This window comes from Citrus clementina, unplaced genomic scaffold (assembly GCF_000493195.1).
Source record: "Citrus clementina cultivar Clemenules unplaced genomic scaffold, Citrus_clementina_v1.0 scaffold_8, whole genome shotgun sequence".
Taxonomy (NCBI): Eukaryota; Viridiplantae; Streptophyta; class Magnoliopsida; order Sapindales; family Rutaceae; genus Citrus; species Citrus x clementina.
Genome location: NW_006262022.1, coordinates 14,353,460 through 14,381,134, shown reverse-complemented (window position 1 = coordinate 14,381,134; position 27,675 = coordinate 14,353,460). Strand labels below are relative to the sequence as shown.

Genomic DNA, 27,675 nt, shown 5'->3' with positions numbered 1-27,675 from the left:
GTGCTGTACTTTTTAATTTACAGCTGCCCAACTTCAATTTCAAACGCACCCTTAGAGGTTGGTAATGGTTGGCTCGAAGAAATTCAAAGTTTAGTTGATGAAGACAACCAAGAGGAGCCGTAGAAACTTTATTCTCTAAGTTGTTTAATTATTACTTTTTTATTGTAAAGACTTAGATTACCTTAGTTTTCTTAAATTTTGTTTTATTTTATTTTGTTAGATGGTTTAGAACTACAAACGTTTTGCGAAATTGACTTATATTATGAGAATCATAGTAATAAGCATAATATAGAATCACATACATGGTATGCATACATACAATTATCACAACTCATAACAATTTCACTTTCTTCTTAGCATGAATAATATATCATTTAATTTACAATCAGAGTTGTACTGAAAAAAACGTCACTAAGATATAAGGATGATACATTTCTCTCACATGAATAGTGTGTGGATCCCACACATGTACTATTCATGTGAGAGGGATGTATCTTACATGTATGTAAGATAGAGATTGCCAAGATATAAATGTTATGCAATATACAAGTGTTTTCTATTTATTGGGTGCAATTATTGAATGTAACCAAATGTGTTCATTAATGTATATTCAATACAAAAATTGTGCTAAAATAAAGGGGATCCAGTCCATTGCTAGGAAAAGGAAATGGGTTCCAGCTGCTTGTAAACAGTTGGGGTACCATTAAAGAATGGGAGAGAGGTAAATAACTCTGTTTGCCATAATTTTTCAATATTTCGGCCTTCCATCACATCCATCTTCTCAATTGGACACTCTAAAATGGCCATGTTTCAAATTTAATTACTTCGTAATAACTTTCTTTCGTACCGGATGCAAACCGATTATTACAGTTTTCTCATAATTTTTTATGCTACACGTGGCGAGCTCAGCAACCTTCCATTATCGTATCAAAATCTGTTTTATACAATTTTCTGTAACATAGCAACACCCTTTAAACAAGAACTGACATTTTCACCTAGTAAAAATGAAGAAAGAATTAAATGACATAATCTGAGATGTCGTGAAGTCAGCAAGATAAAAGCACTAGTAAAATTATTCAGCTGTACCAACTACTTATTGACTTCTCACTTTCATTGTCGACATCAACATCGTTATATTAGCACTAATAATCAGAATACAATAATGATAGCAAGACTTGAGAACTTCTGCATAATAAGCTCTAAAGATCCCACAAATACCATTTAAAAAAAAAAAAAAAAAACTGATCATCAAGAATTCAAGGAAAGGAACTCAGAAACAAAGAAACTAACTTTTTTGTGAACCTAACTTTTTAGTCCTGACTAATAAAAAAAGTAGTTCGTGATTTTCTATTATTAACAGAAATTAAGATACCAAGAATTATATTTTTTTATAGGACTTCTGACTTTTCTAAGCCAATATTTTTGAAAGGACCCTAACACTAATTCATATAAAATGTCCTGTTAAATTTTCATCCATTCTTCTAATACAAAACAATCTATTCCTTTTATATGAAGTACATTATGTTGTGCCAAATACCCCCTAACCAGGGCAAGTACAAATTGTCACAGTTAGACAAGCTCGAAGCTATTTGTAATAAATTGCTACAAATTGAAGAGATAAGATAATGTTAAAAAGTAATCACTTTGTTGAACATGTACTTATAATTGACTAAAGGAATCTTATAATAATCTGCAACAAGTTCGAAAAAAAAAATTAGTAAACAACTAAGATATTACAAGAAACAAAAGAGAATCCAACTTCCAGAGAGTCAAACTTACATGCATCACAATAATATTAAATTTTCTATCACCAGATACATAAATAATATCAACTAGTACCCCAACATAAGATGGAAAGTAATATATCCAGGTCATTCCATAAAATTCACACAACAGTTTGCAATAGAAAATGCCAAATGAAAGAACAAAAGGTTCGTGGAAAAATATGACATCCGCAGAAAGGGATCCCTCCTGTTCATGTCACAAACAGAGATCTTGAGTATAGGATCCCATGTATACATGGCCGTATAATTGGGCATACATTGGGCATACACAATGTCCTGTGCCAAGATGGACTCAGTTTTGCATCTGGGATTTATAGATGCCATAGCCAGAGGTGGCTGCAGTTAGTGGTGACAATCTGATAGAGAAGGAATACGCTACAGCAGGAACGAGATACTTATCATGGACACAAGGTGTCCAGCTATCATCGCCACCCAGACCCATATGTTTGTGGTCAAGATGCACCTGTAATAACACCAGCACCAGCTGACACACAGTTATAGTACGCGTGAAATCTGTTATACATTCACATGCATATTTGACGGTAGAGCACATACTGACAATGATGAATGAAGTATTGGATCACTAGGCCTAATAATCATCTTAGCACTATAAAACCTTTTACTGGCAAGTGGCAATGATATTTTTAACAGGAAAAGGTTACCTCAATCTTGTCTTCTTTTACAAGTTGCTCATTGTGCGTTGCCCTGTCAAGTTCTGTGGTGGTGTAGTAACTTGCATTCAACTGCATGGGTGGAGAGCTGCTGTACATTGAAGCATAAATTCCAATTCCCTCCTTGTTTTGGAATGTCACCCATCTAACATCTGCCCTAGCTGCACATTCTCCAGGAACAATGTAAGGCACATGCATGTCCCCAACTATCTGCTCATAGACATCAACATGGGCTGCCGCTTTTCTATCTGGATAACATTCAAATGGTCCTCTTCCGTAAAACTTAATCTTGTCCATTGATTGTTCCAAATGGAACTCAACTCCAACGCGTGGTAAAGGTGGAAGATCAGAAGTATTTGGTTTGAAGTTGCATTCCACAATGACATTTCCAGAACCATAGATTGTGTAATCTATAACAATTTCAAATAAAGCTTTTGCCTTTTCCAATTTGGTTAAGGAACTCATGTCAACCCTTGGCGTCCCATCATAAACCACTCGTATTTTCACAAAATAGTCTGTAACATTCTGAATAGAACAACTCTTTGTAAGAAAAACAAGGCTATCAATACCTGCAGCTCTCCACCTGGAGTAATAACTACTTTCCCCTCCCCCTTTGTCATTATCAGTAGGTGCTCTCCAGAAGCATGGGAATATGCCTCTTTTCATCACAGAAACTCCCTCAACCTGCCATATTGCACACATCTTTAAAAAAGGGAAAACACTAGTGCTTAGCAAAGAAAATGCAAGAATAAGTTTCTAGGTAATTATTGTACAAGTCATTGCAATCAGGTTTGATTTGGCTTTCAGTATTATTTTCAAGATTGACATTACCATCAACAAACCATTGACACTACAAATTTTCTATCTGCACCCAAAGTTGTTAGTGCTATCTCATTTTACATGTTATGCTCACCCACACAAGATTGCAATTTAATAAAATTGAAAACACGTGGCATCTAATCATTGTGACTGATGTTTACATCCTACTCTTAGTCTTACCCACACACGATTGAAACATTGAATATTTTAAAAATAAAAGAAATTTCAACTTCTCTCGTCTCACTCAGCCACCCCCTCTGAATATTTTAAAAATAAAAGAAATTTCAACTTCTCGTCTCACTCAGCCACCCCCTCCTCTCATCGTTAGCTCCTCCCATTGCTCGCAGCCATGCCTCACACTGTCAATGTCACTAGCCACCATGGATCATGTCACCTTTCTCATTCACACTCCCATCATCAGTTTTCAGTTAATTTTTTTAAAAAATGAAAAAGGAAAAAAGGGTCTTCATTTATATTTCAGGCTTTCCCTGGCCATCACTTACCAACTCACCTCTAGTTGCTGACTTGCTAGCTACTATTTTTCTTTTTCACTGGGCATTGCATCCAACCTCAACACAATCCTTTTTATTATTTTTATTATTGTACCTTAATTTTAAATTTTTAGTTCGACAAGATTGTAGTTCGATATAAATTGTTCGTAATGACATTAAATCCCAAATCGAGGATAAATTGGTGTAACTAATAGCATAAATGGATGTAATAGTAATAGTTGTTTCCACCTTTCTATTTCCTACTATGAATCGGGTCTGGTTTATCTTCTAAAATATTGATATGTGCTGAAAGAAACCCAATGGCTGGTCTGAACAGGTTTTGAAACAAGAAAACCAAATATATTTCAGTTCATTATAGTTTTGGCCAAAAACGATCTAAAACGACGTAAGCCCATACGTAATTTCACATTAATTTGTGATTCAGTATAGAAAAATTGAAAGCAGTAGATAAAAGAATTTATAAAGTTCCCGGACTATGGTATTCCTCAAAAACAGTTAATAATCACCATAAATAAACAAATATCCATACAAGTTTTAAGCTATTTCTAAAAATACCTGACACTTTTTTCTTCTACATCAGAAAATTCAACACCTAGTATCCATCATAGAGAATTTCATCTACAATGAAAATCTAGGGACCCACCAATGGTTTAATACACATATTTTCCGCAATTATTTAAAAGAAATTGGTCGCCCAAAGGCTAAACTAAAAGGCCTGTCATGCATGATACTTGTGTAAATGAACATTGTGATGTACCACAAATTCTTCAACACCTAAAGCCTTTGATTCAGAAAGGAGAAATATTTGTCAGATTTTGTATTTTAGATGTCAAAGAATTATGTCTAATTATCTCTAAAATGCTGAAATGCATGTTTTCTTCATTACAGACGGAATCAAGTTAAACATAATTCCTAGAAACTTGATCTTTAAGAGAACTGTAATAAGCTTGTTACATGGAACATACACAAACACAAAGCAAATAAAAAACTCAAGCACTAGTCACCACACTTTTAACTAATGTAGTAGATAGTTTCGACCATGCGGAAAACAGGCTTGAAATGATGTTAAGAACCCATTAACCCTATGAATTTAAGTTAATAGGAGCAAGTCTGGGAGTAATATTGAACCTCTACAAAGTCCAATAAATGGTTGGCTAATTTTATAATAGTCTAAGACCTAGTATAGAGTACCTTCCAGCTCTCAACAGCTCCAGTCTGAATGTCAAATTTAATCTCCCAACTATTCTGGTGACTCAGTTGAATCGTATTACCAAGATTTTCCTGGAGAATAATAGCATCTCCAGTTCTAATGACCTGGAAGCCCACAAATTAGTAAAGCGGAGATTAATATCATTTTTATAATTAATGCATCTTAATTTCTGAGTAAAATATGAAGAATAATTACATGAGGAAGTCTCTCTCTTTTAGAAGGTAACTGGACTTGAGCAGTTGAAATAACATGACCAGCTTCAGCCCAACGTGTAGAATTCATAAGTTTAGCAGTTACCGTCAAAAATATTTCTTCAGCAGAACATGAATTCCATTGAGAATACCAGGGACTTGATTTCAATTCTATTTCATAATTGCTATGGGGTTTTATCAGTGGAAGAGATATAATTCCAAATCCAAGCTTGTAACCATCCCCGTGAGCAACCCAGCTAAACTCTAGCCCTTGTGTTGTTTCAAAAAAATTAGTGTTGGATATCTGTAAAGTGAAATTTCAGCTATAAGTAACCTGCAATTAGGTCAAGAGTAAGTCAAAGCCAATTGAATTAAGCATGTACCTTAAGAGTGCCTTTCTTTAAGGAAACATTGATTGCTTGATAAACATATTTAACTTCTGAAAATGACAATGAAGGCAATAGTTGTGATGGAAGCTGATAATTAAGGTAATCATCTCAAAAATCACTATAAGTACCTTAAATTCTACATTTGACATGTAAATAGTTACCATGTAATGCAGGATGCGGAGTTCGATCTGGCCAAAGAAGGCCGTTCAAACAAAAGTTCAAGTCATTGGGGGTATCTCCGAAGTCACCTCCATAAGCCCAGTGTTTAGTACCATCAGCAAGCTCTCTCAATAGCCCCTATTTGCAAGAATACAAATATTTAAGTCTCCCAACACATAAGTATACACTAAAAAGCCCAAATAAAAGTGAAAGAAATAAAAGGTATAGAGAAAGAGACAGAGGAACATAGATGAGATAAGAAGACATTATGGGAAATAATTTCAATTATACAAAGCTTCAATAAAAACTTCTAAGAGAAGAGGCCGGATACAGCAGGTATAGCAGGGAAACTGGCTTTCAGTTTCATAATCAGAAACAGGGGCTCTTGTGCAGAGAACAAACTGGCATCCAGTTTTCATCTCGCACTTAAACAAAGCTGTAGGTTCTTAGAAGTTAAATTTTATTCACACTGTATGTGCATTCATGCATAGGTCAAAAGGTATGACAGAGAGGCTTCAATGTTTAAAAGAAAATTAGAATTTAGAAAATGAATAACACATTAAGGTGTGTTGAAAATATGTTGATCATCCACTTCATTTCTCAAGGATTCAGAAAGATTCTAAACCTGGTCAACCCAATCCCAGATAAAGCCTCCTTGGAGACCAAATGTGCTATCAATGGCTTCCCAATATTCATGGATATTCCCATTACTGTTGCCCATTGCATGCGAATACCTGTCATCTGACAATCATTAGGACCCCTAAGTAAACAATGTGCAAGAAAGAAAAAAAAAAAAAAAGGAAGAAAAGGCTATTTATCTTGTCATTCACCATCTAAAGTTAGAAATAAAATTGAAAAGGAGTAGCATACTCGCACAATATCAAAGGACGAGTTTCAGTTGGATCTTTTGCAATCATCACTATGTCCCAAACACGCATATACATCGGGCACACAATATCAGTAGACGGAGTTCTAGATCCACCTCCTTCATAGTGCAGTAGCCGCGAGGGATCCTTTCCTCGTATCCAACCTAAATGAAAGCCAAGACATCATTGACATCCAGTTTGACTTAATATGTACGAGGAACGAAAAGGTAATGTAATGAGGGAAAGAACTGATGGAAGGGCAGGTATGATTTCGGTACTTTTTATTTGCTTTTATAGGAAATCATTCATAGATTAATTCAGAATTTGTACTTTCTACTAACCTGTGTTTACTGTAAAAGATAGCCTTCATAATCTCTACTATCCAAAGACAAAACTTTGCGGCAAGAAGAAATTTTATATCTTTTCCCTCCTATTTCTACTGTATTTTTCTCTCCTTTCTCAATTTCCAAACAGGAAAAGAAGGAAAAATTATAAAAGAAAGAGGAGAGAAAAGTTATCATTCAATTTAAGACCTGAGAAAAACAATGGTCTCATTGTCTAGGACTTTTAATCATAAGTTTCTGGAGCGTCATTGGGGAGCGAATTCTTAAAAACTCCCATTTGCTCGTTGGGATTCTTACGGAGCTTTCTGTTCATCCACCCCGCAAAACAATGGTCTAAATGTCTAGGAATTTTAGTCATAGGTATGTAATTGAGAAAGGCAGAACAACCGTCTATCAAAGCTTACTCAAATTATAATTCTAGGATATAAACTCATACACCACCAAGTGTCGTGTACTATTTATTCTCTGTTATTCCTTACAAAATGAGGGACATGTGACAATCATATAACAATGGCACATCAGTTAAGCTGTAGTTTTATCAATATGCCATGAAACTAGACAGAGGAGGTGCACTAAGTCTTGTCCACGAAAAAAGAAGATTGTTATCCTTCTATTCTCAATGTAATAGACATACTCAAAACATTCTAATGCTCATCAATCAATTGTTGATTTTACTACAATACTTAAATCCTCAACTTGTCACCTTTTAATTCCAGGAAAATTTCAACTGCCACTGGTATTTGATAGCATTTTCAGGATCGTGTTTTGATATGAAAATATGTTAAAGGTAAAATTGCAGTAATTAAACCTTTGACTGAAGAAGTTCTCTGAAAATGCCGAACAAAGCTCTTTCAAGAGATCTTTTACAGGTCAAAATTCCATGCACGCCCAGCTCAAAATAAATTAAAGTAATAAAAAATTAAAATTATAAAAAAACGAGTTGAAAAGTAGAATCAAGTACCAGCAGCAGCGGAATGATTAGGGCCGTGTCCAGCCTCATTTCCTAAGGACCAACAAATAATGCTTGCATGATTTTTGTCCCTCTCCACCATGCCTATTACACGATCCATCATTGCAGCAGCCCAACTTGGTTCCATAGTAGGATGCTTGAAATGTTCCGAAAAATTGAAACCATGTGTCTCAATATTGGCTTCATCTATCATGTACAATCCAAACAAATCGCACAACTCGTACCAACGGGGATGCTGGGGATAATGACTGTTTCTCACAGCATTGATGTTGTTTTGCTTCATAAGAACCAAATCCTACAAGCAGAAGAATACAAAATCTCAAATGCCATTGACAGAAACCATCAAATTAAGCAAAGACATTGGCCAAGGGAAAAGGACCAAACAGTACCTTAACCATGCAGGATTCAATGTTTGTCTTTCCAACACGAGGATGATGCTCATGCCTATTCACACCTCTTATGACCACTGGATTGCCATTAACAAGTAGTTGTTTTGGGGCTTTTGATACTTGTCGTATGCCAACAAGACATGATTCACAGTCAACGACAGGGCCAGATGCATGTTTTAGGATGACAACTAGCGTGTACAAATTTGGCTGTTGAGGAATGCCAATAGACAGCAAATGGATTAATATGCAAATATAGGTAGGTTTAATTGCAAGTTCAGACATACTCCTTTACCTTACGTGAAAGAGTATAATTCATTTACTAAAATGAAACAAAGAAGTGCCAAGATAATTCTTTTCAACATTGAAGTACAATCTTGAAGTTTCCTAACTGAGAATAAAAAGCATCCATCTCATGCCAACTTTTCAATTTGCACTTTCTCATGGATGGTAAAAAGCACTAAAATATTCTACATCAAAGAGAAAAAAGAACTTAAGTAACTCTAGAAAGGAAATGAAGGCACTGGAATAAGGAATGAACTGAACTTTTTAGTAATAGCACTGATCACAATAGGTTCCTATAGTCCTTGACATGTCTGGTATATACATTAAAGACATACTGCATAAATCCATGCATCAAAGAGAAAAAGAATTGCCATAACTGTAGAAAGTCAATGAGCATGCCAAACTCAACCCTTTTTTAAAAAAATAAAGGATTAGCACCAGCATCTATTGAATTGAATGATATTCTTCATTCTAAATTTTCATATTTGATACCAACCAAAGAAAAGAAAAGGAAAGGAAAAATCCACTTGATTAATATATTTATTAAAATATAAATTTGATAGCTGAATGTGCATAGATTCCTCACTTGCTCCGCAGACCATAGCCTGGGCATTTCCAGTTTTCCCACAAGCGTGTAACCAGGAAATTCGACACTTGCAGTAGAGGGGTTGAGCTGTATGTTAGCCACCTTAGATGAAAGTAGATCAATGCATCCATCACAGTTATACCAGTTTCCAGTATCATATAATCCAGCTTCAATGACAAAGTTGGCAAGGATACTGTCTTTAGAGATTTCTGGGGAGCAATCTATTTCCACTCCAACCTGAATAATGATGACAACATCTCAATAAGTCTTGACAAGAAATACAACAGAGAACATGATAACTTGAAGATGTATCAGTCACTGACCATACAACAATTCAAACACACATGAATAATGATGACAACATCTCAATAAGTCTTGACAAGAAATACAACAGAGAACATGATAACTTGAAGATGTATCAGTCACTGACCATACAACAATTCAAACACACATGAATAATGATGACAACATCTCAATAAGTCTTGACAAGAAATACAACAGAGAACATGATAACTTGAAGATGTATCAGTCACTGACCATACAACAATTCAAACACACATGGCATGAATAAGCCAAATAGAGGAAGCAAGCATGATGCTTACACAATTTATCAATTATGCATAATGATAATGATGAGAAATCACAATGGAAAACATAAATATGGAACAAAACTGTGATCAAACCATATCCTCTCCGCGGTCTCTTATCAATACTTGTTGGTTATTCCTCGAAAAAGATCATTTGTGACTAAAATAAAATGCAGTGCCTTGTTGCATGTGCTCATCTGTCATCCCACCTTCAATGTTTCCTTTGATGTCTTTTTGATTAGGAACAAGACAAATTTATTTCTATGACAAGAGAGATACAAAAGGTCTACCAGCAGACATTTTGGCTTATTACAACAACAGGTGCTAATATAGCCCTTTTAACATTTTGAGGTGCAACCTGCAAAATTTTTACCGGCAAGATTGAAACAAATGAACCAGAATCCTTAGAAGTGAGTCACTTCGTAGCAGAGAAAGCTAAAATTTATTTTGTTGCTTTGTAAGGTTTGAACTCCGTTCTTCCCTTAAACCAATCTCCTCCCAGCCATCAGAAAAATGAATCTGTCCGGTCTGCAACACTATGTTTCCTTTGATGTCTTTTTGATTAGGAACAAGACAAATTTATTTCTATGACAAGAGAGATACAAAAGGTCTACCAGCAAACATTTTGGCTTATTACAACAACAGGTGCTAATATAGCCCTTTTTAACATTTTGAGGTGCAACCTGCAAAATTTTTACCGGCAAGATTGAAACAAATGAACCAGAATCCTTAGAAGTGAGTCACTTCGTAGCAGAGAAAGCTAAAATTTATTTTGCTGCTTTGTAAGGTTTGAACTCCGTTCTTCCCTTAAACCAATCTCCTCCCAGCCATCAGAAAAATGAATCTGTCCGGTCTGCAACACTATGGATAAGCTCTGCAATTTGATCAGGTAAAATCAGCTCCATGTAGGCTATTAATCAAATAGTTCTATCTAGAACTGCTTCTGATCGTTGCCCCATTGTTTTAGAATCTAATGCTATAAAATGGGGACCTGTTCCTTTTAAATTTGAAAATATGTGGCTGCAGCATCATCAATTTAATCAATGCATTGGAGATTGGTGGAGTGGGATGCAGTTTACCGGTCATGAAGGATATAATTTCATGATCAGAATAGGGAAGGTTAAGGAGAAGCTGAAGAACTAGAATAAGGTTGTTTTTGGTAATAAGGAAAAATAGAAGAAGTTGATTGAAGATTTGAAGGTCAAATCATCGAAATTGACAAAAGCAGGCAGGGCTGATGGACGAGACTTTATTCAATGAAAGAAAGCAGATTAAGTCTAGGCTGCAGAAACTAATCTTTCAAGGAGGAGACAAGGTGGAGGCAAAAGGCTAAGTTAGTGTGGGCAAAAAATGCAGATGGCAATACCAAAATGTTTCATAAAATAGTAAATGGGCAGAGAAACAGGAATATGATCAACAAGCTAGAAACATCAGTGGGAGAGCAGATTAAGGACAGTAGAAAAATTGAAGAGGAAATTTTATATTATTTTTCCAATTTGTACTCAAGTGAAGAAGATTTGAGACCAACAGTGATGGGACTTAATTGGGCCCTTCTTAAAGAACAGCTTGCAGTCTGGTTAGAAACAAAGTTTGAGAAAGAGGAGGTTAAAAAGCCATTGATCAATGCTGCCTAGACAAAGCCCCAGGTCCAGGTGGTTTTTCTTTGGCATTTTTTCAACTTACTGGGAGATTATTAAAGATGATATGAAAGTGATGGAAGAGTTTTTTGAAAAAGGGGTTGTCAACAAAATCACGAACGCCACTTTCATTTGCCTTATTCCTAAGAAGAAAGAAACTATCAAGATTGGAGAGTTTAGGCCTACATGCCTTGTCACAAGCCTATACAAGATTATGAAAAAAGTCTTATCTCTTTAGTTGAAGAGAGTTTTTGCGAAACACCATCTCTACAGCCTAGTCAACTTTTATTCTAGGCAGACAAAATTTTTATGTTGGCAGCTAATGCAGTTGTGGAAGAGTGTAAAAAGAAGAAAGAAGGAATGATGATTAAGATTGATTTTGAGACAATCACAAAGATTGGAACTTCTTGAATATTTCAGTTTTCATCAATGGTCGCCCTAGGGGTCTTCTTGAAGCTACAAGGAGGCTTAGACAAGGCAATCCTTAATCTCCTTTTCTATTTATTTTAGTAGTGGATGGTTTGACCAAGTTGATGGAAAAGGCTCCTGAAGCAAATATAGTGATCAGCATCAAAGTTGGTAAGGGGAAGATGATGGTCTCTCACCTCCAATTTGCCGATGATACTCTCTTTTCTTCATCAGAAAAGGTTTAGATGATAGATAATCTTCTCAAAGTAGTTGAAGTTTTTAGTCTTATTTCTGCTCCTAAACTGAATAAAGCTAAAAGCTTTGTTGTAGGAATTAATTCTGCTGAAGAAAAAGTGAATGCCTTAGCTAATCAATTTGGCAAGTCAATAGGAAGTTGAGCTATTAAGTATTTAGGTCTTCCTTCAGGAAGCAATCCCAGATCTTCAAGTTTTTGGGATCTGGATGTGGAGAACAAAAGAAGACTTGGAGGATGGAAAAAAGCCTTTCTTTCCAAAGGTGTCAGGATTACTTTTACTCATTCCGTATTGTCAGCTCTTCCTACCTACTTCCTTGCCTTGCTCAAAACATCAAGGTAGCCAACAGAAAAGAAAGGTTGATAAGGGATCCCTTTTAGGAAGGTTTTGATGAATCAAATGACTCTCACCGTATTATATGGGATGTAGTTTCAAGATCTAAGTTTAAAAAAAGGTTAGGAATTGGAAATGTGGTGAAGAAAAATACAGCTGTTTTAGCTAAGTGGCTATGGAGATTACCTCTTGAAAAAAGATTCTCTTTGGCATTCGGTGATTAGAAGTAAGTATAGCCTACACTCAAATGGTTGCGACTAATGTGGTTAACAACGCAAGTCTTAGAAGCCCTTGGAAAGCAATCGCAAAGAAATTCCCTCTTCTCTTTCTCACATTAAACTAAAGGTGGGGAATGGTAAGGTTATTTGGTTTTGAAAGTGTGGAGAAAAGGAGGATAAAAAAAGAGACGGAGCTAAAAATATTTCTCATTAATTCAAAGACAATAATCGGTACAAAACAAACAGGAAAACTAGAGAGTAATTCTAAAGCTAATTTGACGACTGTAAAATTAAAATTTCTCTACTTTCTTGGTTTATAGTAGTTTCTTAATTTATTCAAATGATAAGAAGACAACTAAAAATCCCTCAAATATCAACACTCCCCCTCAAGTTGGCACAAAGATATCAATCATGCCCAACTTGCTAACTTGAAGTTCAAATGGCTGTCTCATCAAGCTCTTGGCGAAGATATTTGAACATGCTTCATAGTGGGAACAAAAGGAGTACAAATTATCCCTTCTTTGAGCTTCTCTTTCATAAAAAGTCTATCAATCTCAACATGTTTCGTTCTGTAATGTAACATCAGATTATGAGCTATACTGATAGCCGATTTATTATCTCAGTACAACCTCATAGGGAGACTAAATGGCTGTTTAAGTTTTCCAAGAACCCGTTTTAGCCAAAGTACTTCATGCACTTCTTCAACCATCTAAACGAAATTCAGCTTCTGCACTACTTCTGACGACAACACTTTGCTTTTTGCTCCTCCAAGTAACCAAACTACCCTATACAAAAGTGCAATATCCAGATGTTGATCTTCTATCAATGGTCGAACTTGCCCACTTTGCATTAGTATAAACTTCAATTCCTCTCTTCTCATTTTTACCAATAAAACAAACCTTTCTTGGAGTTGCTTTCAAATAATGAAGAATTCAAAAAGCTTCAAGGTGTTCCTGACAAGGAGAATGCATAAACTGACTTACCATACTTACAGCAAAAGCTATATCAAGTCGAGTATGAGATAAATAAATCAACTTCCCAGCTAATTTGAGACATCTGCCAATATCCACATGAACTCCTCCTTTCGCTTCTCCAAGCTTCACATTTGCTTCTATCAAAGTATCAGCCGGCTTCCACTAACTCACACCAATTTCTTTCAAAAGATCCAAGGTATACTCTCTTTGTGAAACCATTATACCTCTCTTTGATCTCACATTTCCATTCTCAAAAAACATCTCAATTGCCCTAAATCCTTGATCTCAAACTCCTTCACTAAACACTGCTTCAATTGACTCATTTCTTCTATATCATCCCCTGTCAAAATTATATCTTCTACAAACGATCAAGACAGAGAATTGTCTTTGGTAGAGATTTTTGTAAAGAGAGTGTGATCCGCCTGTCCTTGACTATAGCCCTGACTCTTCACAAACTATGTAAACCTATCAAACAGGCTCTAGGTGATTGTTTCAGACCATATAGTAATATTTTAAGTCATACATACCTTGGATCCAAACTTCTCAGTAAAACCGGGTGAAGGCTCCATGTAAACTTCCTCTTCAAGATCACCATTGAGAAAAGCATTCTTTACATCTGACTAATATAAAGACTAGTAAAGATTTGCAACAACTAACAAAAGAACATGAATGGTGTTTCGTTTCAACACCTGGGAGAAAGTCTCCAAACAATCTACTCCATGAGTCTGTGTATAACCTTTAGCTGCCAGTCAAGCTTTGTATAGTTCCGAGGGCCATCAAAAGTTATATTTTAAAATGAATATCCACTTACAACCAACAACAGCTTTCCTTGTGGCAGATCAACCTTTTCCCAAGCAGCATTCTTCTCCAGAGCTCTCACATCCTCAAAAATAACTTCCATCCATTTAGGAACATTTAGAGCTTTGTTTACATTATCTAGAATAACCACACTAAACACTTGTGAAATGAAAGCATGAAAAGGAGGGAGACACATTATTCTAAGAAATAAAGTTGGACAGAGAATGATTAGTACAGGACCTAACAACTTTCCTAAAAGCAATAGGAAGATCATCTTGATTCGAGGAATTTGACTCAGAATTACCTAAAGGATTATTGTCAAGATTTTCTTATGGAATATCATGATCCAACCTCTAATCAGATTCTTGGTGATGCTGTAGGATAGTGTTCCTTTTTGTTTTTTCATACTCTTTTGAATATACAAGACCTTTATACCATTTTGCACACATCTTAAACTTTTCAGCATTTTATTTTATGTGATGACATTAACGAAGGTTGTCCAAAATTTCCAACATTTAATTCATTTGTATTTCCTTTCTCATTTACTTCAAGCAAAACATCATTATTAATACGATCAAACTCAATGGTTAAGTCAGAACCATTTAAAAACACATCATTTTCACTATTGTTCTTCCCCCCTTGAAGATGAGAACTGTGATAGTATGATTATCCTTCAAAGAAAGTGACATCCATAAAAGCAAACATTTTGGTCAAAACTGGATCAAAACATTTATAACCTTTTTGATTTGCAGGATAGCCTACAAAAATGTATTTATGTGCTTTTGGATCAAGTTTTCTTCTCCTAGGGTCATGGTTATAAACAAAAGCAATACTACCAAAAATTTTTAAAAGAATACTTGTTACTAACCTTGAAGTTGGAAAATATCCATTGAAAAACATTCATTGGTGTCTCAAACCCCAAAGTTCTTTTAGGCATTCTATTTAACAAAAAATGTGGCTGTTATAACAGCTTCTTCCTAAAGATACTTTGGAATTTTAGTTGTAGAGCTCAAGGCCCTAGCAACTTCAAGAAGATGCTTATTCTTCCTTTCAACCACCCCATTTTGTTAAGGAATATTGCTATAAGAACTTTGATATATAATCCCTTTCTCATCAAAAAAATTCCCTGATACATGATTAAAAACCTCTTTGCCATTATCACTCCGAAAAATTTTGATCTGAGTTTGAAACTGTGTTTGCACCAGAGTATAAAAATTATTCAACACACTTTCAGCATTAGATTTATTTTTTAGTAAAAATACCTAAGCAACCCCAGTATGATCATCAATAAACGTAATAAACTAGCGTTTTCCAAAAAAGGTTGCCATCTTAGAAGAACCCCATACACCATTGTGAATCATAGTACGATGATGTTTAGCTAATTCACAAACTTCACATCGAAAAATAAAAGCATTTTTGTTCATGAATAATTTGGGTAACAATTGCTTTAAATATTGAAAATGTAGATGTCCTAACCGAAAATGCCATAACATAATCTGTCATTGGAAATAGAAATAGAATTAGAACAAATCCATTGGTCTTGCCTTCCAAAGTTTGAAACATTGTTAAAGAGGTAAAGGGCACAGTCTTGCCTAGCATCCCCAATCACCTTCCACGAGGTTAAATCTTGAAATTTACATTGAGACGACCAAAAATTGATTTGACTTTATTGACTGATTATAGGATATATAAGGAACGTGAAAGACATCTTTCAGAGCAAGAATAGGAGAAATAGTAATTTTTCCTTCTGTGCAATAGTTGTAAAGGAATCATCTGCTATTTTGACCTTTCGATTTCCTGCACAAGGTGAAAAGAAGAAAACAACTGTGTGGACCCCGTCACGTGATAAGTGGCTCCTGAATCTAATATCAAGAGGTGTTTGGATTGACACAGGTAAAGCCTATATTGGGCTAAAGAACAAGATGAACTAGAATTTCCTACGAATTGGGATTGAAACATTTTGTATAGGTGCTCCATTTGTTCCTTAGTGACTGCTCTTTTGAATTAGTGGTGCTAACCTGAAAAGCACGAGTATCTTTCTTCTTCCAATTTACAAGTTTTCCATGGCGTTTCCAACAGTTTTCTTGTTTACGCCATGGTTTCCGCCAATGATCACCCCGTGGCCTTTTGTTTGCCTCCTTATCTATCTCCTTGCTGCTCATTATCACAAGCTACAAGAGCAGAACCATCAGGATCAATCTTTAGTTCCTCTACTCCTTTTAACATTAACTGTCTCTGAGCCTCCTCTCTGTGAACCTCATAAAATACTTCTCCAATAGAGGGAAAATACTTCTCCAATAGAGGGAAAAGGTGTCCGCCTAAAAATTCGACCTCAAATCTCATTGACGACTTTTTTTAGACCTGCCACAAACATGAACACTCGACCTCACTCGACCTTTTTCTAGTATCGAGCGCTATCATTCAGACTCTCCCATACTTCACTTCAAACATATCCAACTCCTACCACAAAATCATCATGTCATTACAATAGGTGGTTACATATTTATCAACTTGTTGCAACAGCCACATCCAAGTGTTAATCTCGAACAATTGAGAATGATTCTCTAGGTCAGAGGATGTCCCTCCAACAGCCTCCCAGACATCATAAACATGTGGCATAAACATGAATAGCTTTCCCAAAGTTGGTTCCATGGAATTAATAAGCCAAGCGGTAACCATCGAATTTTCCAATCACCATTGTAGGTATTTCGGATCATCAGCGGCTGAAGGTTTGATTTTTCCATTCAAATACCCGAGTTTTCCCTTGCCATCATCAAACGCATAGATTAAGGCCATTTTAAATAGTTTTTACTATTTAACTTGTGAATGGTTGTTTGCAAAGTGCTTTCGGTGGCAGGCGCAATTGGGGATGGCTAGGAAATCCCTTCAAACGATGTAGTAGTGCTGTTAGCGTCGGAGAAAGTCAAGTTAGAGCCAACCATGGCTGCTTTGTAATTCATGGGCGAACCTTAAGGCTCTAATACCATATAAAGAAAGAGGAGAAAAAACAGAAAGACATAGTTAAAATATTTCTCGTTAATTCAAAGAAAATAATTGGTACAAAGCAAATAGGAAAACTGGAGAATAGTTCTATGGCTAATTTAAAGACCGTAAAATTAGAATTTCTCGACTTTCCTGATTTATGGCAGTTTCCTATTTTATTCAAATGACAAGAAAACAACTAAGAATCCCTAAATAGAGGTGGGAAACATTTCAGTTCGGTTCGATTTGAGAAATTTTAGTTTAATAAGATTCGGTTTGAGAATTTTAAAGAACCAGTTTTGGTATTTTTATTCGGTTCGGATTCAGTATTAAACAATTTGGTTATTTAACTTAAAAAATAGCGAATCGAAACCGAAAATACCAAACGAAACCAAATTTTCTTAGTGTCCGATCCGGCTCAACCAATCCCTAAACGCCATGTGGCATTTCCTTAATTTAAAAATTATTTTTTTGATTTTTCGGCTCGGTTTTCAGATTTAGAATTTTAAATCGAAAACCAAACTGAAGTATTTGATTTTATACAAAACCGAAATACTCGATTTTTTCTGAGAAAAAATAGCAAACCAAACCGCCAAAAAACCGAACCGGACTGGTAATTTTACGGGCCCGATTTGATTCTACCCACCCCTATCCTTAAATTCACGATAGGGAGGATTAATGCTTAGAAGATTTTTTCTTTGTGTTAGCACTTCCCTCACCTCTATAGGCTCTATCCTAAAAGGAATGTTTCTATAAATTTATGTACATCATCTTCCTCTACGTGGAATTGCCATTAGAATTTCAACTTCAAAAAAAACTTGAGTGATAAGAGAGATTTAGGATTATGCATCTCTTGGAGTCGTTAGACAATGTCAGTATCGAAGAACTGAAGAAAGACAAAAGATTGAGGAGTTCAGAGATCAAGACATTATTCTTGCAAATCTTAATTGACTGATTAATGATGTCTCCTTGGCTGATTTTTTATCCTCCAAAACGATTTGCAAGGCTAGTATTCCCCCTAAAATTCAAAGTTGTGGAATAGATTGTGCAAAAAGACTAAATTGTCTGATCACACTGGGCTCTTTTTATGGAGAATTCCATCGCTTTTAGTAAAGGAAAAAAGGCCAAAACTCTATGGAACTATGCTATGGTAGCTCTATTTTGGGTAATAAGACAGGAAAGAAATCATGTACTTTTGAAGGGAAAAATGCAGATGAAATTGAAGAATTGTGAGATAGAGTCTGACTTCTAGCTTTGCTTTGGGCTTCAGTTTCCAAGGAGTTCCAAGATTCATCTTTGTTCTTAAGTCATCTAAGCCTGAAGAGTGTTTTGAGATAGGTGTCTAGGCTGCTCTGATATTGTAGAGGGGTGATTGGTATATCTTTGTATAGTGTAGGAAACTTTTTCATTATTTTGCTTTCTTAGTGGACAGTTGGTCCACTCTTTGCAACGATTCTTCATCTTTAATAAAATTTTCAGTTTCTTATCAGAAAAATTTGCAGACATTCAATAATGCCAGTCAAACAACCTATAACGAACAAACCTTCCTAACATCGTAGATTAACAAACAGACTCTGCCTGTTAAATGACTAGTACCAGCCAAGTTTATCCAAACTCTTCAATTAAAAGAGGTAATGAAACAATAACAATAGAAGAAACATAATGAAGCCATAGAACCACTTGGAAGCAAAAGTAAACAAAATTCAGTAGTACCAAACATTAAAAAGAATTTCATAAGGTACTTCATGAAGGTAACACATATTAGAGGCAGAACAGGACTATGTCTTTCAACATTAACTGTGCCAGAAAAGTTTGCACCAAAAATGCAAAGGTTCTTTTTACAGATACCACCAAGAAACCTTGAAAATGAAGAGTAACCAACATAATAAAACTTTCAACTCAGCAACTCCATTATGAATACAAAGACAGATACCTCAGGTGCAATGGGGGGTTCATGTAAAACAACAAAATGCTTCAACGGACAACCTTACATAATACTTGGAATTCATAAGAAACATATGAGAATAGTTGAGTATAACTAGGTATTATACAATTATTCTCCATATATTGGAGAATGAAAACTTTTCAAATTCAAGCAAAATTCATTATTTTCAGATTTTCATTACTCCAAAAATTTGAAAGTTAAGTCTTAAAGTTGACAAGTGTTTACCTGTATATCCGCAAGAGAAAAATCCTCTGCCAGATTTGATTTAAAGAAGTAGTCTGCAATAAATACCTGCATTACAATTGGTTTATTTATTTAGCCGAAAATATCCTTTGGCCAGATTTGATATAAAGAAATAGTCTGAATTGAATAGCTTCATTACAATTGGTTTCTTTATTTAGTCTGTATTCCAATAGTAAAAAGTTGCCATCAAACCCACAGAGAGAGGACATCACAAAAATGAAAAATATCAACATGAATTTAGGACAATTTATTAGATCAAACAAAAGAAATCGGCAAAAATAGAAAATACCATCTCCAATAAGGTACGGCAAAACATTCAATACATTACTATATTTACTTATTGGCAAGATGTGTTAAATTAGACTTAAAGACTTTTCCAACTACACTGGTCATTTTCACTTGATAGATGGACCACTAATCAATGATAGATCTCATCGAGTGACTTCCATTGTGGTTCTTTGGTCAATCCAAATGGAAGGTATTTATTTGATAAAATTTATAAGATTAAAACATCATCAAAAAATACTTGTAGTTATATAGGATCCATGCACTACATAGATCAATAATTTACTAATATGCAAATAAATCCATATGATACATCTAGATGGCCTTCATAGAACATAGCCAGTATTGATTCCCTTCTAATAATTGATGAGAATTTGATTCTTCGCCGCCATAGTAAAAACAAAGAAAAGAAGAATAAGAGTGGGAGTTAATTCACTGTGACACGTTCCTTATTATCTCACTAGCAAAGCTATAGTACAAGACAATATTTTTAATAGATCAAACTACTTTCTCTCCCCTACTACGTTCAGTCTTCATTTCAGCTTTTCAATTGAAAGGACTGAGACCATCCAGTGACCCGCTTTTAAGGGTTTTGAACGACCCATTACTAATGAGGTAAGTCACTACCAACTTGGATCTTCCCTATTTTTCTTTTCTCATCTTCCCCTCATTTCTCTTCAGTTTTACCTTTTTTTCTGTTGTTTTATTTTTTCATTTTTTTTTAAGAGACGAAACTACATAGATTTTTAGAATTTCTTATCACACACCACATCCTGTCCCTCCCCATGCACAGATAGGATTGAAATGTAAACCCCCTCTGAAGTATGTGAGAGGGAGATTGGATCCCTAGACCTCTCATTTCATTGCAAGAGTTCTAACCACTAGGCTATCCCCCATGGGACTCCTTTGTCTTTCTTCTCAAGCTCTCTTATCTTTCTTTTTATTCATTCTCCCTATTTAAGTTTTTTCTTTGGATTGCTACTATCTATTCTATCCTCTATGTAAGTTCCTTTCCATTTCTCTCTCTATTTCATTCTCTGTTCTTTCCTCCTCTTTTCTTCTCCCTTTCCTACATTACTTCAAACTAATATATAATTATAATGTGTTTAATTGTACCACTCAAGAACCAATCTTATTACAATTATTTCATTTAGAGATACATTCTCATTGTTACCAAGTAAAAGTAACAACTCACAGGATAAGCCTGTTAACTATTCATCCTTGCACACTGTTAAAATTTAGATACTGCTGTTATTCCATTACCATGACCTGGAAAGCCTAGGCTTTAGTCAAATCATTACTTAACATAGGAACAAAGCCAAGTGGTCAAGTAGTCTAATGATAGTTCCCATTATTATTAATTAAATTGTAATGAGATGTTATTGGAGAGTCATCAGTAGCATTAGATACAACAACATGTACCAAAAAGCATAACTTTTTCTCCAAAGGAAAAAAGTAGTATTAGATACAAATTTTAGCAAAACAAGTAGCAGTTATTCTTAAGCTTCAACATTTAAGTACAACAACATGAACCAAACCTTGACCCATTATCCAAACTGAACAAACTGTGTGAGTTAAACGATAAGATAAACCTACAGACGTATAACAAGGTTTGAATTACTGCCTAAAGTTCACTTCAATTTAAGAAAAAATAATAAATAACAATATTGCCTACAAACCTGTGGTTTAGCTAGAAGAAGCACGTCACGGTGAATACCAGATAGCCACCAATGATCTTGATCTTCAAGGTAAGAACCATCACTCCATCTAAAAACTTGAACTGCTAGAACATTCTTCTTGTCTGAACCATGAGGATAACAGTAATCTGAAATTTCAAACTCCGCTGGTAGCCTACTATCCTGACTGACCTAGCACATTTTAAACAAGTTTGTTAACTCCTCAAGTCATCAAGAACTCCAAGACATGCATATTCATTGTTCTATGACACACCACACAACAGTTAACAATCATGACATCAACATGCAAAATGCAAAACTAAGCACTGCCTACGTGTGAACCAAATCAAAGCTTCACCAGTAAATTAATGATAAAAGACCTTCAGATCAAAACTTACTAGCATACAATACTTTTTACATATTTTCATTTTCATGGATTTTGAAGTGTTGTCATTTCTTTCTCAAACAAAGACAACTGTTTTACAAGAGATTGAAATTCATACTGCTACTTCCACAATGTAAATTCCTGGATTTCAGTTTAAGGATCAAATTTCACTCAACTACCCACCAGTCTTCAGCATATGCTCTCTACCTCAAACATGATATTTGGAAATCATTGATCATCCATCAAAATACGTCAAAGCTCTAGCTTAAAGTTGGCGAAAGAATTTATATTATAGAAATGAGTGATGATATAGCTACAAACTTATTTTGTGCCGACTGATGTGGCCTAAATTCATTAGTTGGATGAAAATACAAAATAATAAATAATACGGTCCAACAGCTATTTAATCCAACCAATTGAATTATGCCACATCAATTTGTACAGAACAAGTTTGTACAAAAGTTTGTAACTCTATCTTTACTCTAAATATATTGGATAAATTGAAGAAAACACGGTTTCTCTAAAGACTGAATTTGACATTGCTGCTTCCAGAAAACAAACTTTTCCATTTCTTTTTCACATTAAAGACAATTGAAACATCAAATTCTTAAGTCAACTTAATAATATTGCTTTAGTGTATGCTCTTTACTTTTGATATGATATTGTATGTAATATTTTTCATCCATCAAATTATAAGCTCTAACTCAAGGAATATTAGCCTCTTTTATGGTTTATGATCTCAAACATGATTATTGCTGTTGTAAAATAGAGGTTGTTCATCCACCTCCTTTTATCCATTAATTATAGGATTCTAGAATAAATTTAAGATCCCATTTCTCTTTAAACTGGGTCTCAAATTCACTTGCATAAGTTCTCCCATAGAGCTCACAATGCTTTACATGAATGAGTTTAACATCCACAAATACATTACAACCTAATGATTCAGCTAATGCTCACTAAGAAGGCTCTGTAACTGTTAATACAACTACAAAGCATCACAAAGAAAATAATTATATCCTGTGTATACAACAACTACTATGAAAATATCTCTTGGAAGCATGCAATAATTGTACCTATATCCCACAGGAACCCCATTAATCCAAGCACAGAAAGCAGAGTCAACAGCTTCAAAGTGCAGGAAAATTCTGCGACCTGTCATTCAACAATTTATAAGTTGAACGATTTAAGTGTTAGCTATTATAATGAGCAGATAACTGAAACTGTAAAAAGAGAAAAACAAACATAGTGAGATGAAATAAGAATAAGAACAGGAAGCATGACCTGAAACGAATAGCATAACGAATTCATACTTTGTAAATTGATTTATACCAAGATTTCATGGCTCTATGAATTTGAACAACAGCCATGACTATGTGTATTAGATGATCAAAAGATAGAGAGAATGAGGACAACCTAGCTAGCTTACTAAATAAATGGTGATTTGAGATATATAGGCTATTGTTGTTTGAATTTTTGACATAACAAGGAATGTCAAATTTGAAACCAACCATTTGTGTTAATCAAACAGTCTAGAGTGTAAAGTCAAACATAAAGAAGGGTAACAATCATTCTCGTTAATCCATAAAACATTATAAACCATTGGTTTATAAAAAAAAATGGCTTAGAGTTTGTATCTCATTTTAAGAAAAGCACAATGCTTACATTGCTCCGAAGGTGGGAGAAAAGTTCATAATTTTTATAACTCTTAACAATTTATATAAAATAAGAATCTCCAAGATAAACTCCAGTATTCATGTGAAGGACAACAAACCATATATCAGCTTATTTTATCATTACAATTTGACTTGCATATTTTAAAATACTCATACGTGTAGAAAGTGCTTCCAGATTTCTGAAAATATTCATCAACATAAATGTACCTTTAATATTTTAAACATTCTTCGCCAACCAGTTTCTTCATTTAAAATTCCAAATAACCAGTCCATAAACGACGAAGGAAAATTTGGGCATTTTGCTTAACACCGTGGACTATTATGGCACATGGCCCTTCCATAAGCAAAGACTTAAAAGGATATGAGATGTGAGAATATAGAAAGAATATATGGATGATAGAAAATTAGGAATAATCCTGGAATTTGAGGAAGAGATTGAGATAGACCAATTGTAGATAATCTAAATTGAAAATAAAGATAGTTTAGTACACTGCTAGCAACAGATAGACACCTACAAATGCATATAATTCAATAGTAACTGCTCAACTAAGAATTAGTCAGCAAAAAAGTCATTTCCTTCTCTCCAAACCATCACAAAGCTAACTTGAGCATTGAACTTCTTGAACCTACACAGTAATGGCACCTTTCTGACACATTTTCTGTGCCGTCTTATAGGCTATAACTTTTGTTCCACCACCCAAAACTCAATGAAATTCAATCCTACATTCAATCAGTTTACATCTGAGGTAAAAACACCTAACACTTCGATTGAAAAAGAAATATAAATCTATTTCATATATGTCAACCACTAAGAAAGAGGAAGGATTCCCGTCTACTGCTTGAAGAAGTGGAATCGATACTGAACAGTGCAGTTCAACATGAATATATGCGTCCATGCTTCAAAATGTTAACTAAACATTAGCATCAGAACACCAGATACTGACCCCTAGTACCAACTATATCTCAGCTTGATAAATTTAATTATTTCTTGCATAGACATTGCTTTCTATGAAATTTTGTTAACTACATAATCGCTTATGTCGAAGGGAAAAGAAATGAAGAAAGAGAAAAACAAGGGCACTGGGAGAGGAAACAATTGGTAAGGTGGTAAGGTCTTCTAGTTAGGCAGAGAAGTTAATATTTGACAATATATGCCAGAGCAAAAGTCACGTTCATTATCAATACAAGGAAAAGATCTGACAATACATGCACAAGTAAATATAAAATTTACTTAGCAACAACAACGTTGCCTATAATAACAAGGCCAAATGTTTAGCAAAGATATGATGAAGGACATAACAGGCAAGCACAACATGTTAGCAAGAAGTCAACAGTCCATATGAGTGTAAAGTTTACTACCGGAAAGCATAAGAACTACCGAACTTTTACTCAGATACTACTTAAACAGGAAGCATAACTTGAATAGCTACGGCCAAAGTAAACCAGGTTTAAGAAGCATTGGCATTCATAACTAATTACCAACACAAACAAAGAGATCATACCTTGCCACTCTTTAGGAATGTGAAAGTATGTCCTGTAACAGCCTGTAGGATTTTCTGCAGGGACATTAGGGGGATCAAGTGGAAATGGATATACAACATTTGTATAAATTGGGCGATCGAAGCCATGCATCTGCCAATTTGAAGGAACTGTTCCAAAAAATAAGACGACTAAACTTATGGGAGAAGAATGTGGAGAACACTTGGAAAATTAAACATGAAAAGAAACAACCAAAAGACTCGTCTGTCTATAAATCATGATTATGATTAGTTATGAAAAGAAACTATTAATAAATAAACAATGATAAAAATACCTGGAAATGTATAGTAGAAAACACATGCTTACCGGGTATAGCTTCCCACTTGGAATCCTGAAATGAACTTTTATGAAAATTCAGAGGAACATCGGGAGGACTTGAAGCCAAGAAAAATTTCCAGTGACCAGATAAAGACTTGACAAAAGGCAAGCCATTTGTCCAAAAGGCAGCACTAGTGAGAGCTTCATGAACAGCATCATCATCCCAAACAGCAGAATTGGACACTGAAATATCCACTTTATTGCGTTCATACCAATATTTAAGAGAACCTATCAGATACAACTCAAAGTCAAATTCATATATATTTAAAAGAGAGAGAGAGAGAGAAAGACAAGCACCATAATATCCAACTAGTTAAGTTGAAACTAAACATTTCCAATTCAAAACTTTTCACTGTATTTATTTTAGTTTTTATCTTAGATAAATCTAGAGAAAAGAAAGTCAGAAATGGATGTCAACAAGAGAAAACGGGATAAAGAAAAAAGAAACTTGAGTTTTAGTTCAACCTGCAGGCTGACAATAACAACCAAATTTGCTTTTATCCCTTTTTTAGATATGTAGTTCACATAAACTCAAGCAAGACAACACAAAAGAGCAAAATTAGCTAATTGACAGACGACTATTTTATTGCAAGCACCAAAACTTAATGAACAAGATCACAATCTTGGAAACTCAAAGAAAAGAACATGAGAGGAAACAAGTTCTGCAAAGGAACAAAATCAAGATATGATGATTGAACAGACTAAATTGAAATAGACACAGAACCCGTTTGCTAAACCTTAAAATTCTGTTTGAATGAAAACGGAAAAACTGAAATTTAGGTTACCTTCGACAGAGTCATGGCAACGCAAAGTAACATGAGGGTCCCTTTTTCTCCACTTGATGAAGGACGGATCTTCCCAAACTTTATACCCATTTGCATTTTCTAAAGCAAACGGAAGTTGTCCGACTAGAGAAGCCATTTCCTCAGTTAATGATGTCAAAGTATGCACATGCCATGCTATGGATTGAGAGAAAAAATGTGAGGATAGGCCTGTTGAGTCGCCGCTGATTTCTTTTTGGGTCAGTTAAATTACTTGGGCGCAGACGGCTTTCGAAGCAGCGGTTTCATTAGTTGAGATTTTGGAAGAATTGCGTAGGATATACCCATTTCCCTTAAAATTACCGAAAAGATATGTTGCGCTCGCTAATATACTTAAAAAGAATAAGGGAAAATACAATAATATCCTTAATTAGATCATTACAAAACTAAACTAATATCTTGAAGTCAAGCTGTTGGGAAAATATGCTCTTTAAAAGTATATGTGTTTATTTAATTATAATAAATAATTTTTTTGATTAATAAAATAAATGAGGTATTTTATTCAAATATCTTAATTGCATTAATATTTTTATTAAAGTCTATTTAATCATTTATATGTATTTATGTGATCACCATGTAGATTCACAAAAGACATAAATACAAGTTATCTTATGATTAAATAAATTTAGTTCGTAATTAATAAATAAAGTTGGGCACTTTATTTAGGTATAGACTGTAATGAATTCATTGAATGATTTGTCTTAATCATGTATGAATTTATTGATGTAGTACGACTACATTGAACATGATCACATATGAGATTTAATTAACTTTGTAATAACTGTCAGACTTATTAAATCTCATAAGCATTGATTTTACTGTAATCTTAATCTTGAGTTAATTATGATTTCATGATTGTAATTGTTATTCCATTTGAGTTACCAATGGGCACGGCACATACTTGTGGTCAAAATTACCCGGTATCTCGGTGGGAGCAATTATGAGTATTGGAGTTATAGATTAACAATATAGAATTTGTACAACACATCTCTTGATGGGTTTTCGGCACTTGATCATAGAATTCTCTGGCCAGAGTATGTCAATATATTTAGTATGTTGAAAATGATCATTAGAGAAAACTAGTAAGTGTTAACATATATGTTTTCATAATGTTGATTTTGATGATAACAAACAAGATTAAGAATGATAAATTTTTTAAGCTCAAATTATTTTTGTGGAATCATTCTTTAAATACATGAAATGTTTGTCATCATAAAAAAGGGGGAGATTGTTAACATATATGTTTCCATAGTATTGATTTTGATGATAACAAACAAGATTAAGAATGATTAATCTTTTAAGCTCAAATTATTTTTATACATTTTAAATAAATCATTATTTTTACATTATAAAGGTTTTATATTTAATGGAAAAATGATTTTATGAAATTAATTGTTTTTATTCTTTTTAAATAAATCATTATTTTC

The 27,675-nt window shown here is 34.5% G+C and overlaps 1 protein-coding gene across 1 annotated transcript; it reads right to left on the bottom strand.

The window, feature by feature from the left end:
- Positions 1-1,750: 1,750 nt before the first annotated feature.
- On the bottom strand, positions 1,751-26,533 carry LOC18034540 (beta-galactosidase). Its single transcript, XM_024178125.1, has 17 exons — positions 26,213-26,533; positions 25,416-25,655; positions 25,073-25,219; positions 22,971-23,049; positions 21,516-21,699; positions 19,534-19,599; positions 9,173-9,409; positions 8,305-8,511; positions 7,907-8,210; positions 6,606-6,765; positions 6,361-6,469; positions 5,738-5,873; positions 5,571-5,626; positions 5,192-5,491; positions 4,978-5,100; positions 2,447-3,139; positions 1,751-2,247 (listed from the first exon to the last, which is right to left on the bottom strand). Exons 1-17 carry the CDS (start codon positions 26,346-26,348, stop codon positions 2,077-2,079), a joined length of 3,348 nt encoding a protein of 1,115 aa, XP_024033893.1. The 5' UTR covers positions 26,349-26,533; the 3' UTR covers positions 1,751-2,076.
- Positions 26,534-27,675: the final 1,142 nt, after the last annotated feature.

Bases quoted from the DNA above. Each gene is read 5' to 3' on its own strand.
- LOC18034540 (XM_024178125.1), bottom strand. From the start codon at position 26,348: ATGGCTTCTCTAGTCGGACAACTTCCGTTTGCTTTAGAAAATGCAAAT. The intron at 25,220-25,415 runs GTAAGCATGTGT...TTTTTGGAACAG, and splicing joins CAAGTGGGAAGCTATACCCG to TTCCTTCAAATTGGCAGATG. The intron at 6,470-6,605 runs GTATGCTACTCC...GTCAGATGACAG, and splicing joins CGTCCTTTGATATTGTGCGA to GTATTCGCATGCAATGGGCA.